Here is a 13182-nt window from a genome sequence, read left to right on the forward strand (position 1 = left end):
AGGAAATTGTGTTTTAAATATAGTTTTTAGTTTGTCTACTGTTGTCAAGTATTTACCTTAAAAGTCTGCTTTATAGACTTGGAGTAGAAATTAGTCACCAGGGGCAAGGGGGATTTGTCACCCTGCCTAACCTGGCTGGTGATGCAATGCAAGGCTCAATTGTTTAGCTTTGCACAATAGTAAGACTTTGAATGGGACACCATCAGAGGCAATGGCAAACAACTGAAACGCCTTAAAGGTAAAAAAGAAACATTACAAAGCCCTTACCCATTCTGACAGGCTGTTTATAATGCTAAGTTTACTTGTTTTCGGAGGTAGTGGGGGTGGGGGAGGAGAGGGGGCGCAAGGTGGAAGTTTCGCCTAGGGCACAAAATATCCTTGCACCGGCCCTGACTGTGCTCTATTTTTATTAGTAAAGTCCAACTCAAAGAAGTGCATGTTGAACTAGGAAAGGGAAAGTTGCAAAGTTTGTGATGGTTGTTAGATCCTGTGGAGGGTTTGTTAAACAGTCTTCGACTAGACCCTGGGAAAGTGCCATCTCATCTAGAAATCAGCTTTGCCATCAGGGTATTATTATTTATTTAGAATTTATTTGGCATTTAGACAGTTTCATTGTGCCACAGGAACAGAGCTGTCAACAATGATCCTCATCTTGCAGATTTAGTTTATTTACCGGTCACGTGTTCCAGGCCCAGATCGTTAAGCACTTTGGGTGAAACCCTGGCTCCACTGAAGTCAAGGAGAGTCTTGCCATTGACTTCAACAGGGCAGGATTTCCCCTCTTGACAATAAGGACTGAGATCTTGAATAGAATCTGAAGAAGTGAGGTTCTTACCCACGAAAGCTTATGCTCCCAATACTTCTGTTAGTCTCAAAGGTGCCACAGGACCCTCTGTTGCTTTTTACAGATTCAGACTAACACGGCTACCCCTCTGATATAGTTACTAAGTAACCTTTCTTTCTCTCCATCCAATAGTTTTGTTCTTATTAATTTCAGGGATATTGACTCACATTTACCACTGTGTTATATCTTGTGTGTGTGCAGTGTTGTAATTTACACTGGTCCATTACTATCCTCATTTGAGAACATTTCACACCCACTTTGCACGGTTGTCAATGAGGACATGAGGTGACTAAAATCAGGTCCTGGCAGTTATAAACCGCAGCCATGTATATTTAGTCTGTAAGCATAATGGGGGAGAGTCTCTGCTGTATCCAGTTTCCATTGGGCCTCCCCAACCTGGGGGCCTGTCAGGGAGTCAGTAATGGCCCTCTATTCTCTGCCTGTTCCTGGTGCATGCTAAAGCTGCCTAGTGGCTGCTCTACTCCTTGCCATCTGGCTCGAGTTCCTTAAGAACCAAATAGCAGTTGAAGATAGCTAGAGTGCAGCATGCTGTGGCGATGTCTCCGCTCAGCCCCTGTTCAGGGATGCTTAGGAACCAACTTTGCCATCTCTATGCCTCTGGACCAGGAGTATTCCTAGCTAGGGACATGAGGGAGGTTTTCAGTCCTTTGTGGGAGAAGGGAGAATCTGCATGGTTTTGGTGCAACATTTTAAACTTGGAATTAAATATAATTAATTTTGCATCTAATATTGGGTGGAAAATAGAAGAAATAAATAAAATATTGCTAATCTTCAAGTTAATAAACCTAGCCCCAAACTTATTTTGATGTGAATATTAAGTTTATATGATTATATTTTAATATATATTTCAGATTTACTTTGCCAGTTGTGCATTTGGAACACATGACATTAGTACATCTGGAGGTTATTTCCACATGGCTAATGTGTTCTTTCGTCAGAACAAGATGGACATTGCAGACTCACTATACACTGAGGTTCGTAGCACCAGTAAATGTATCTGATATTTACAAGTTCTCTTGAGGTTATTCTCAATGTTTGTGTGTTACCGACTCCCCTTAATGTTATAATGGCCCTGGGCCAAGTGTGAAAGTGCCACTTTAGGCCCCAATCTTGCAAACACTTTTAATATGTGTTTAACTTTGTGTCCCATTGCAGCTAATGGGACTGCTCACGTGCTAAAGTTATGTACGTGCTTCAGTTCTCTGCTGAGTCAGGACTTAAAACAAGACATTATTATTAGCATGAAAGTAAGCTACTTCTTATTCAAATATTTCTCTGAGTTACAACCAGGATAGAGAAAGATCAATTAAAAAAAAATCAGATTTAAAAAAAAGATGTAAACATAGACCTTTTAAACATTTATATTTGAATTTGCAGTAATTTTTCTTAAGGAGTAAGGTTATTATTCACTTTTATAATTTAAATACATTTTAAAATGTACAGTTGAATATGTTGAGTCAGTATGTCTTGCATTGAGAATCTATGTAGTTGTGATCCCAGAATCGTATCCCACATTTTGTTCAGTACAGTAACCTACTTTATTTAATCGTAAAAATGAAACTCAGTGAAGACATTTTATAACCCAAGCTTTAGAGCAACATTGAGGGTTGTACTGGTAACTTGTTGGGTGACAGATGCTGCCTGTTCCCTAGGACTGGATCCTGCAAGCCTACTTCCTTGCAGGAGTGCAGTTGTAGTGTTAACAAACTCCAGCAGATTATGAGATGGTGAAGGCTTCTTAGTGAATTTTTTCACAGCTTTACCATAGACATCAAGGACAAGAATCATTTAGATTGTTCCAGTCTTCACTGGCTTTAGAACTGGCTTTAAAAATGGTTCAAACAGTCAAAGCAAAGCAAATTGCTAACAATTTTACCGGTTTATGGGGCCAAATCATGTTAATCCTGTATTTAAAATATATTCTTGAGATCACCTAGCCTCAAACATTATTTTAAACATGGAGTTAACACTCTTCGTTCCCCACCTGTCTATATAGCTCAGCCAAACCCTGCTATAAAAACCAATTTTGCTACTAATACATTTGCATTGTGGTTAAACAGTCCCACAGCTAGGGAAGATGGATCTAATGAGCGCCTTGGCCAGGGAAGATGGGCTTAGGAGAATAGAATTGAACTGAGCAAAGTTTAAACTGAACATTTGAAAAAAAAATTCATCATGATGAGATCTGGTAGAACATGGAATAATCAGTGGTGGCCCAGTCACTTGAATCATTTAAGACTGTACTGAGCAATGTACTGGAAAATGAGCAAAAGGAAAGGGCAAAACGCATGCCCTTTTTAAATATTGTGTAATATAATTTTGTATCTTAATTCTCTTTCCTTCTCAATAGGTAACTGATATCTGGCATGCCCATTTCAGTAGACTGATTCGAGTCCAATCACAAACTCTCACGTCTCCAGCAGAAATTAATATATTGTCTGAAGAAGAGGAAATCAGTGAAGAACCTCTGAGTAAATCCAGTTTTCAGCATTATTATTATTATTATTATTCATAGAACACAGAATAGTTTGAAGGGAAGGAGCCATAGAATGTTCTCTAGTCCTGTCCACTGTTTACTTTTGTATGAGTCTTGGGAGTCTGACATTTCTATAGATCAAATCCAGTGGGGTCTCTGAGCCATTAGCTTTAAGAATTGAGATTCTGATGCCACTATCTTTCAGAAATTAGTTTCCATTGAAACATTTTCAGTTATTTACATTTTTCTTATTTAAGTTGAAACTCACTAAAGTGAAGTTTCAGCCTGTTGAGGTACGTGTATGGCCCCTTATCTCCTTAACCAGTAGAACCCTATGAACAAGTATGTTCTGGAAGTAGCATATATTAATCTGTATAATAGTCTCAGAACAGGGGTTGTGGAAGCCCCATTATATAAATGAAGTGATAGCAAATGTACTGCTTTATATGGAACAGTCCTGCACTGTTGGGAGACAAGACAGAGTAGATGCCCTATCTTGTCTTTTCCATCTCCAATGGCTATGATTCTGTGAATATTATCAGAGAGGACAGGATGATGTTTCACTCTGTTTGTGTGACATTACTTCCATTTATCTAAACTATTGCATAAATCTCGCACTAAGAAGTTGCTGCATGTTGCCAGCTTCAATAATCACAGTAATGTAAGATTTGCTGTTTCAGGACGGACAGTAAAATGATGTGTAGCAGTATAAATCACTTCTATAGTGCAACTTCTTAGAAGCTGAAACATGTCTATTGACTTCTCATGGTATCCCCTGTGGATAGCAAAAGTGAAACGAAAGCAGACAAAATGCAGAACACAGGTTTGCATTCTAAGTGACAATCAGCCCTAAAGAGCCATCCTCCAACAGGGCCCCTTTCAGGGCCAGCACTGCAAACTCTATTCCAGGGCCAGTTCTCAAGGTGCTGCATTTTACACACCTTGAAGGCACATGTCATCTTGCTTCAGGAGACGCACTCCATCACCAGTGTTCCACCACAATCATCTATTGTGGCAACTTCAGTTCTTGCCATGTCAATTGGGGATATCCTGACAACAACAGAGAGAGAGAGAGAGAGTCTAATGGAGTGGGCCTCAGTCACTGACCTACCACTCCTGTAAAACCCAAACCCAACCTCCATGTTTCACATAGCAGATGGGCAACAGTCTCTTCACTCAACATCATCTTTTCATCTTCCAGGCAAGTGCTGCCAGCAGTCGTAGAGTGGAAGATGCTTGAAGCTTATCCAAAGTCTTAGCCTTGGCCATTCTTGATCACCCCAGGCCTGTGGAGATCAGTAACAAACAGCCTACAGAAGGCCGAGTGGTATTTTCGGAATGCCTGGTAGGAGGTCTTTCAAGCAGAACTAGAGACATCTATTAGTGAGATGGCTGAATTGGACTTGTAATGTCGAGCCAATATAAATGACTCCTACCAAATTTTCTGCAAATTAGTTCAGGCAGCTGCTAAGAAAAAGATCCCTGGAGGCTATCACCAACAGTGGTCATCAGAGGCAGTTAGCTTTGTCAGGAAGTGTACTCTCCCGGTAATGAACAGGAGGCCTTTAATAGAAGCAAGTAACTAATTCAACTGCTGGATCAAACCAGGCACAATCGACGGAGAGAGACAGGCACAAAGATGGACTTAATTCATTTTAGCCGGAAAGCCTGGCAGACCATAAAAAGACTTTTTGGAGATTTCAGTCTCAGCAAAAAGGAGTTTTCAGTCACTGCAAATGCTGTTGCATTCCAGCTAGTAGCTAATGACCGTGCACAGAATCTGAATAAATCTTTCATCTGTGTGATCAAAACTGAGGTTACAGAGAGATGACAGGCTCCTAGTGTGGATTCAAACCTGATGGCTCCTTTTTCAGACAAAGAGCTTGACCAGGTCATTAAACTTATGTAAATAGGAAAGGCTCCAGGCCTAGATTATAATTTATATCCATATCAAGTTCCTACTTCACCAAGGCCTGAAAGCCAAAAGCTGGCAGCTTTAGTTCCTCATCCGATGTTTTCCAAGACAACTGCATCCCAAAAATCTGGCCCAGAGCAAAGGTTGTAGCAATTCTGAAATGAGGAAAACCACTGGGAGATCCCTAGAGCTATCGACCCATCTCTCTCCTGTGTGTCAGATACACACTTATAAAAAAACTGATTCTGATGCACATCAGCGAGGTTATCAAACCACAATTACCCTTTGTTCAGGCTGGTTTCAGATCAGGATGATGTACCCAAGATCAAGTCATTCGCCTAACACCAGACATTGAAAATGCTTTTAAAAAAGTTGGTGCCGTTATGGTTGACCTGTCAGCTGCGTGTGACCATGTCTGGCATGTGGGGCTGTCAGGTTGTTGCAAACTTTTCCCTGTAAGCCCATGGTGTGGTTCATCGTGGAAATGATAACGAATCGGAGCTTCACCGTGCAAACTGGAAACAGTCAGTTGGCTTAAGCTTCTCTGTAACAGACTCCCAAAAGGTTCCATTCTACCTTCTTTCCTTTTCAACATATCTACTTACAACTTATCAACAGCTAAGATCAATAAGTACATATACGCATGTAACCTTTCAGCCCATCTAAGTTGGCAGCAACAAGGGCCGGGTTCTGTATCTAGGGGTTCCGTTTCAATAACGCAATGCAAAACCGACTCAAGCCCCCACCCAGTGACCTGGGACAATTACATACCACCCCCTGGGTGCCTCTAAGAGGCAATACTTCTCCTCTCGCAAGCACGGAGTCTGAGTGTAGCAGAAAATGTTTAATAACATGAGGTAAACGACATCAGCATTAAATTGGAAAAACACCACAAACAGGATTCATAACACAAACCATGAGCAAAAAACCCACCCCAGCAAATTGGGCTGTGTCCTTTCCCTTTGGTTCTTGAATCCAGCAACCCAAAAGTCACCCAGAGTCCCCAAAGTCCAACACCCCCAAAGTCTCTTGGGTCCAGCAACCACCCAAAGTCCCAAAAGTCCAACAAACCCCGAAGTCTCTGTCCCTGGTCAGTGCGGCACCAGAGTAAAAGGGGGGGCATGCAGGGTGTTAAGGGGCATCTTACATGATCCGAGGCCGGCCGTCTCTCCGTGGGGTTCCGCCACAGCCTTCACCACGAGGCAGTCCACTTCCTGCCGTCCCACGAACTGCTCCACTCTGCTCACTGACCTGTCCCCTCAAACAGCCCCGCTCACCGTTCCTTGGGCCAGCTGCTTAGCAATATAGCTTCAGGCTCCCCCACTAGTTAACACAGCACTCGGTGATCTCAGCTCTTAATAACTTTAGCTCTTTTGTGATTTCAGCTCTTAGCAATTTCAGCTCATAGTAGGGGAGTCCCAGTACTGGTGCACCATTGGCCCAAAGTGAATTCAGTTCAGCAGCCTGTAACTAGACTCCTAATGGAATCAAAGTTAGCTCTGACATTAAACAGTGGAGAGAGGAGGTGGTGCAATGGGTGTTTCAAGCCCTCAGAGGGGGCCCATACCCTCAGGTATAAATACCTATCCTCTTTCAATTCACTGGGTTTTGTAACCCATGCCCCTTGTCAAGCAAGTGCTACTTAGGTAATGGTGAAGTACTCACTCAGTCTTTCTGTCATACAACAGTTCCACTGGCCTTGATTCACAGAATCAGGGTAACAAATCTTTATTCTTCCTGCCCCAATAACAGAGAAACTGGGGATCCCACACCAGCCAAAGTAACCACTTTGAGTTGCTGTTGTTTCATGCCAGGCGAGTGGGTGTGCCTATGCAAACAAGATCAGCCCCTGGAGTTCTTTTCCACACTCACCATAATTCACCACCAGATGTCAGGGTAGAGCTCATCCTGACTCTGCTTACATGCAGATGACATCTGTCTTGCTAATGTGGGTAACCATCTACATGGTATCGAAGGATCACTCAGCCAAGACATGAATGCGCTGGCCATTTACCATTGTTAGTGGAGACTTTAAGTTAGTCTAATATGGTGGCTGCAACTTTCCTTTTGAACAATTGTCTGGCCAATCAACCCCTTACAGTCTGTGCTGATGATTTTCCACTCCCTTTCAGCCAGTTGTCACTTATTTAGGAGTCAAACTGGACCATAATCTGACATACCGGTTCCCATCTAGAACACTTAAAGAAAGAGATCACCGCCTGCACTACCTTGATCCAGAAGCTAGCAGGAGCCTCCTGGGGAGCAGAGGCAGATGTTTTATGAACCTCAGTCCTGGTGCTGGTATTTGCTCTAGCAGAATATTGTGCTGCGGTTTGGGGCAGAAGTTGGCATATACATCTCGTTGATTCAGAGCTGAATACAGCCACCTGTATTGTTAGCGGTTGCCTTAGCCACACATTAACATCTAATTTATATGTGTTGGTTCATATAGTTCCCTCAAAACTTTGACCCAATGTCATTACCCTTAAAACTGCCTGGGGGGCTATGATAGATTGAAAACAGCCTCATGCACACAAGACTGACAATGATTCAATAAGAAACACAGACATCCTATAAAAAGATCGGCCCACTTACAGAAGAAAACCCCTGCACCTGCAGTTCCTGCTGACTTGCCACAACTAACTTGGTCAAAATCCTTTTGCAGTGGCCGTTCATGCATTCATGTCCAGTGGTGCCGGCCCAGTGCCAATATTGGCACAACAGCACATCAGGGTGACAGTTATGTTCTTATAGAGTGGCAGCAATTTTGGGATAGTGAGACAGACATGCAGACGAATTTCAGAAGCTCCAATTTACACCCACCCTTTGCAACCTGGGATGTAGATCTTGAACTAGGCTTAACAGGCTGCTGACTGGAATGGCAAGAGTGACTGCCACAGTGCAGAAATTTTACGTAGCCCAGTCTTCGCAGCATGACTGCGGGGCAGCGATGCAGACGGTCAAACGTGTGGAGAAGTGCACAATAAGAAGATTAGAGGGTAGATTGCAGCATCTTGCTATCCTTGATGATGCAGCAGTTAAATGACTGAATAATCTAGATATTGACTTGTGACGCACATCAGAGAAGAGGCTGAAACAGCAAACTTGCCATTTGAGGGTGAAAAGATAGAGATTTTAATAGGCTTACTTTTAGAATTTGTATGGAAATCAGATATCAGTGTGATGTGAGGTATAAATGCCTAAATAGAACAGATAGGTAGCTTGTTTTAGTAGAACATTATCTTGTATGCTATCCATCCATCTTAAATGTTTCATTCTCAATGTAGATGAAGCTCAGCAAGCCGAAGCAAGTCAAGTACTGAACGCAATATTAGATATCAAAGAACAGGCACCAAAGCAACAACCTGCTAAAACTGCCAGCGTTGTACATGCTCTCGCAATGCTTCATTACTTGATCTTGGATTTACCAAAGGCAAGTTCGACCGAGTGATTGTTTTTGTTTTTAATTAAATGCCTCGGACAATGCATAATTCATGGAAAACAGTATTCTACTGCTTTCTAGCAAATATAGCCACATTCCAGTACACCGCTACCTCGATATAACGTGACCCGATAAAACACGAATTCAGATATAACGCAGTAAAGCAGCGCTCCGGGGGGGCGGGGCTGCGCATTCCGGCAGATCAAAGCAAGTTCAATATAACACGGTTTCTCCTATAACGCAGTAAGATTTTTTGGCTCCCAAGGACAGCGTTATGTCGAGGTAGAGGTGTATTTATTTATTAATTTTAAATACCTAGGAAATTAAATTTAAAAATACGATGTTAAGGTTACAAAGCAAAGTACTCAAAAGTCAGGTAATGGCAAGTTAAAGTTCCTTATACAGTTTAGACTCTGTGCCTTTGTGCAGATGCATTACAGTACAGTCTTAATTGCATGATTAGATACCTCTTTTGGTCATTCAGGACACAAGTTGGATGTTGTGCAGTGAATGAGACAAGGGTTCTACATATGAGTGCCTGATTTTGGGCCATTGTTTTTGCAGTTATCATGGTGTGAATGTGGATTCATTCAGTCCGCTGAAGTCAATTTTGAATTTGCACTAGTGTATTTGAGAGCAAAGGGTTAATATTTTCAAATGTGTCAAGGTGCCTCTATTTTTGGGCATCGATATTTTAAAGGGGATTGATTTTTGGAAAGTGCTGAGCAATGCCTATCTAAAAACCAGACCCCTTTAATTTGACTCAAGTTTGGCATCCAAAATCAACAATCACTTGTAAAAGTCTTGGCTTTTGTGCATGAGTGAGGCTGGGGTGTATTACTGATAAGGTTGGTGTCATTTGTGCATCAGGATGAGGTCAAGTGACAGTAACAGTATGTGATCCTGTTATTCAAGACTGTATCAGAATATTTACAACCAAGGGGGCAGAGTTAAGGTTGTACAAGTTGAAAATTAGAGATGGGTAAGACTTCCTTATGAACGGAGATGGAAACAACTGTGAATGTTTAGTTTGGAGAGGAAGTCAGATGGTAGGGTTATGCAAAATAACAAATAGAGAATGTAATGTAATGTAAAAAGAATGTAAAAAGAACAAAGACTTTTTAAGATGTTTGTTTTAGCACTGCATGACATTTTGATTAAAAAATGTGCATGATACAGTATAAATGAAGCAAATGTTAAATGGATTGAGAACTGACTAACTGATAGATCCAGAAAAGTAGTTGTATTTGGGGAATCATAATTTGTGATTATGATACAGAGATTGATGGAGTGGTAAACGATGAGGACATGGCAGTCATACAGAACAATCTTGGTGAGCTGGGCCCATTCAAACAAAATGTTTTAATACTGCTAAATGTGAGGTCATGCAACTGGTTACAAAGAATGTAGGCTAAACATACAGAATAGGGGACTGTATCTTAGAAAGCAGTGACTCTGAAAAGGACTTAGGGGTCATAGTGGACAAACAAATCAACATGAGCTCCCAGTGCAATGCTGTGGCAAAAAGGGTCAATGCAATCTTTGGTTATAGTAGTAGTAGTAGGGTTCACCTCTGCATACAGCATTCATGAGCCCAATATTGGAATACTGGGTACAGTTCTGATATCTCAGATCTTTAAAAGGTTGTTGAAAAAGTGGAGCGAGTGCAGAAAAGAGCCACAGAAGTTATTTGAGAAATAAATGCCTTTAAAGAGCTCAGTCAGTATAGATAAACAAGTGACTTGATTACTGTATAAATACCTTCACGGGGAGAAAATATCAGGTACTGCTGGGCTCTTCGGTCTAGCAGAGAAAGGCAGAACAAGAAGCAATAGCTGGCAATTATGATGAGATAACTGGCTCTGTGGATGAGGGGAAAGCAGTGGATGTGTTATTTCTTGACTTTAGCAAAGCTTTTGATACGGTCTCCCACAGTATTCTTGCCACCAAGTTAAAGAAGTATGGGCTGGATGAATGGACTGTAAGGTGGATAGAAAGCTGGCTAGATCGTCGGGCTCAACGGGTAGTGATCAATGGCTCCATGTCTAGTTGGCAGCCGGTTTCAAGTGGAGTGCCCCAAGGGTCGGTCCTGGGGCCGGTTTTGTTTAATATCTTTATTAATGATCTGGAGGATGGTGTGGACTGCACTCTCAGCAAGTTTGCAGATGACACTAAACTAGGAGGCGTGGTAGATACACTAGAGGGTAGGGATCGGATACAGAGGGACCTAGACAAATTAGAGGATTGGGCAGAAAAAAACCTGATGAGGTTCAACAAGGACAAGTGCAGAGTCTTGCACTTAGGACGGAAGAATCCCATGCACTGCTACAGACTAGGGACCGAATGGCTAGGTAGCAGTTCTGCTGAAAAGGACCTAGGGGTCACAGTGGACGAGAAGCTGGATATGAGTCAACAGTGTGCTCTTGTTGCCAAGAAGGCTAACGGCATTTTGGGCTGTATAAGTAGGGGCATTGCCAGCAGATCGAGGAACGTGATCGTTCCCCTTTATTCGACATTGGTGAGGCCTCATCTGGAATACTGTGTCCAGTTTTGGTCCCCACACTACAAGAAGGATGTGGAAAAATTGGAAAGAGTCCAGCGGAGGGCAACAAAAATGATTAGGGGTCTGGAGCACATGACTTATGAGGAGAGGCTGAGAGAACTGGGATTGTTTAGTCTCCAGAAGAGAAGAATGAGGGGGGATTTGATAGCAGCCTTCAACTACCTGAAGGGGGGTTCCAAAGAGGATGGAGCTCGGCTGTTCTCAGTGGTGGCAGATGACAGAACAAGGAGCAATGGTCTCAAGTTGCAGTGGGGGAGGTCCAGGTTGGATATCAGGAAAAACTATTTCACTAGGAGGGTGGTGAAACACTGGAATGCGTTACCTAGGGAGGTGGTAGAGTCTCCTTCCTTGGAGGTTTTTAAGGCCCGGCTTGACAAAGCCCTGGCTGGGATGATTTAGCTGGGAATTGGTCCTGCTTTGAGCAGGGGGTTGGACTAGATGACCTCTTGAGGTCCCTTCCAACTCTGATATTCTATGATTCTATGAATTAAAGTCACACATTCAAATTAAATATAAGGCACAATTTTTTAACAGTGAGGGAGATTAACCATTGGAACAAACTATCAGAGGAAATGATGGATTCTCCATCTTGCTTGATGTCTTCAGATCAAGACGGGAGGCTTTTCTGGAAGCTACTTTAGCCAAACACAAGTTATTGGGCTCAGTGCAGGGGTGAAATTCTCTGGGCTGTGTTATGTAGAAGGTCAGACTAGATGATCTGCCGGTTTTCTGGCCTTAACATTTACGACTCGATGAAACAAAGGCACACTCAACTCAATGGAATTGAAAGGCCACACGTTTAAAGCTTAGAAAAGGAAATGTTTTTTTACACAATGCAAAATTAGCCTATGGAACTTATTGCCCTATGATAGCATTGGGGCCAAGATTTCTGCAGAAATCAAGGATTGGACACTGATAAAGATACTGAGAACATCTACAGCTCTATTGGACGGGATTCATAATGTTAGTACATAACAATATATCAACTACATTGTCCACTGATGAAAAGCAGCTCAGCGCTATTGAAGTTGATGTCCATGTCCCAGTTTACCTCAGCAGAAAGTTTGGCCCTCTGATTTTAGAAGGGATCTGAACCCTCCTGCTTCATAGCATAAGCCACCCATTAACCAATGGGATCGCGAAGAAACTTCTCCTATGGGCACGTTATTCAATACTTGCCCACTGGGAGGTTTCTTACAGCTTTCTCCGAAGCCGCTTGTGTGCTGGCTGCTCTCTGAAACAGGATAATGGACTAGAAGAGCCTCGGCTCTGACCCAGTATGGCAATTCCTAAGATCCTGTCTATAGTTTTCCTACCCTCGTGAGAAAAGGCGGTGTCACTATTTCATGGCAATTATTTTGTATATTTTTTTAAATGTCGTTTCAGGCTCATGAACTTGGGATGAAAGCTTTTCTAATAGCCAAACAGCTGCCAAACCAAGATGCATCAGAAGCTATTCATAGTCTATTAAAATTGATTAAATCCAAACTTTGCTACACAAAATAGGGTCCAGTTTCTTCACCTCTTTATCTTTTCAACTAGATGGCATTATGAACGTCATACTTTTGCCTGCTATCACCTGTCTAGAAACAGTCTCTGTATATTTGTTTGCTTTTATTAAAATTACACTTTATGCCAGTTTTAGTTTATTGTAGCCGATTTGATTTTATATGGATGGTGGTAATGTATAACAATGTAGCAGAGTAGGAAATGAGAATACGATCAAAACAGGGTTAACAACTATAAAACAGATGTGTACCCGATACTATGAACAAGCAAAACATGCTACCATTTCTCCATGCTGTCCCTCTGAAAAGCTCTTAGTACAGTGTATTTCAGTGGTGGAGATGAATGTTGTGTCCTTGTTCTTCTCTTCAGATGTCTCAATTTATAGCTTTGAAATATGTTTAAGCAGACAGCT

General features: G+C 42.0%; 1 protein-coding gene across 1 annotated transcript in view; it reads left to right on the plus strand.

The window, feature by feature from the left end:
- Nucleotides 1–12899, plus strand: part of ZMYND12 (zinc finger MYND-type containing 12) — a 31980-nt gene extending 19081 nt beyond the window's left edge. Inside the window, exons 3-6 of the mRNA XM_034753675.1 lie at nt 1717–1839; nt 3216–3336; nt 8544–8689; nt 12648–12899. Of these exons, the coding sequence (XP_034609566.1) occupies nt 1717–1839; nt 3216–3336; nt 8544–8689; nt 12648–12767 (510 nt within the window). The 3' untranslated portion in view covers nt 12768–12899. The remainder of the gene's footprint in view (nt 1–1716; nt 1840–3215; nt 3337–8543; nt 8690–12647) is intronic.
- Nucleotides 12900–13182: the final 283 nt, after the last annotated feature.

This window comes from Trachemys scripta, chromosome 19, assembly GCF_013100865.1.
Source record: "Trachemys scripta elegans isolate TJP31775 chromosome 19, CAS_Tse_1.0, whole genome shotgun sequence".
Lineage (NCBI taxonomy): Eukaryota > Metazoa > Chordata > Testudines > Emydidae > Trachemys > Trachemys scripta.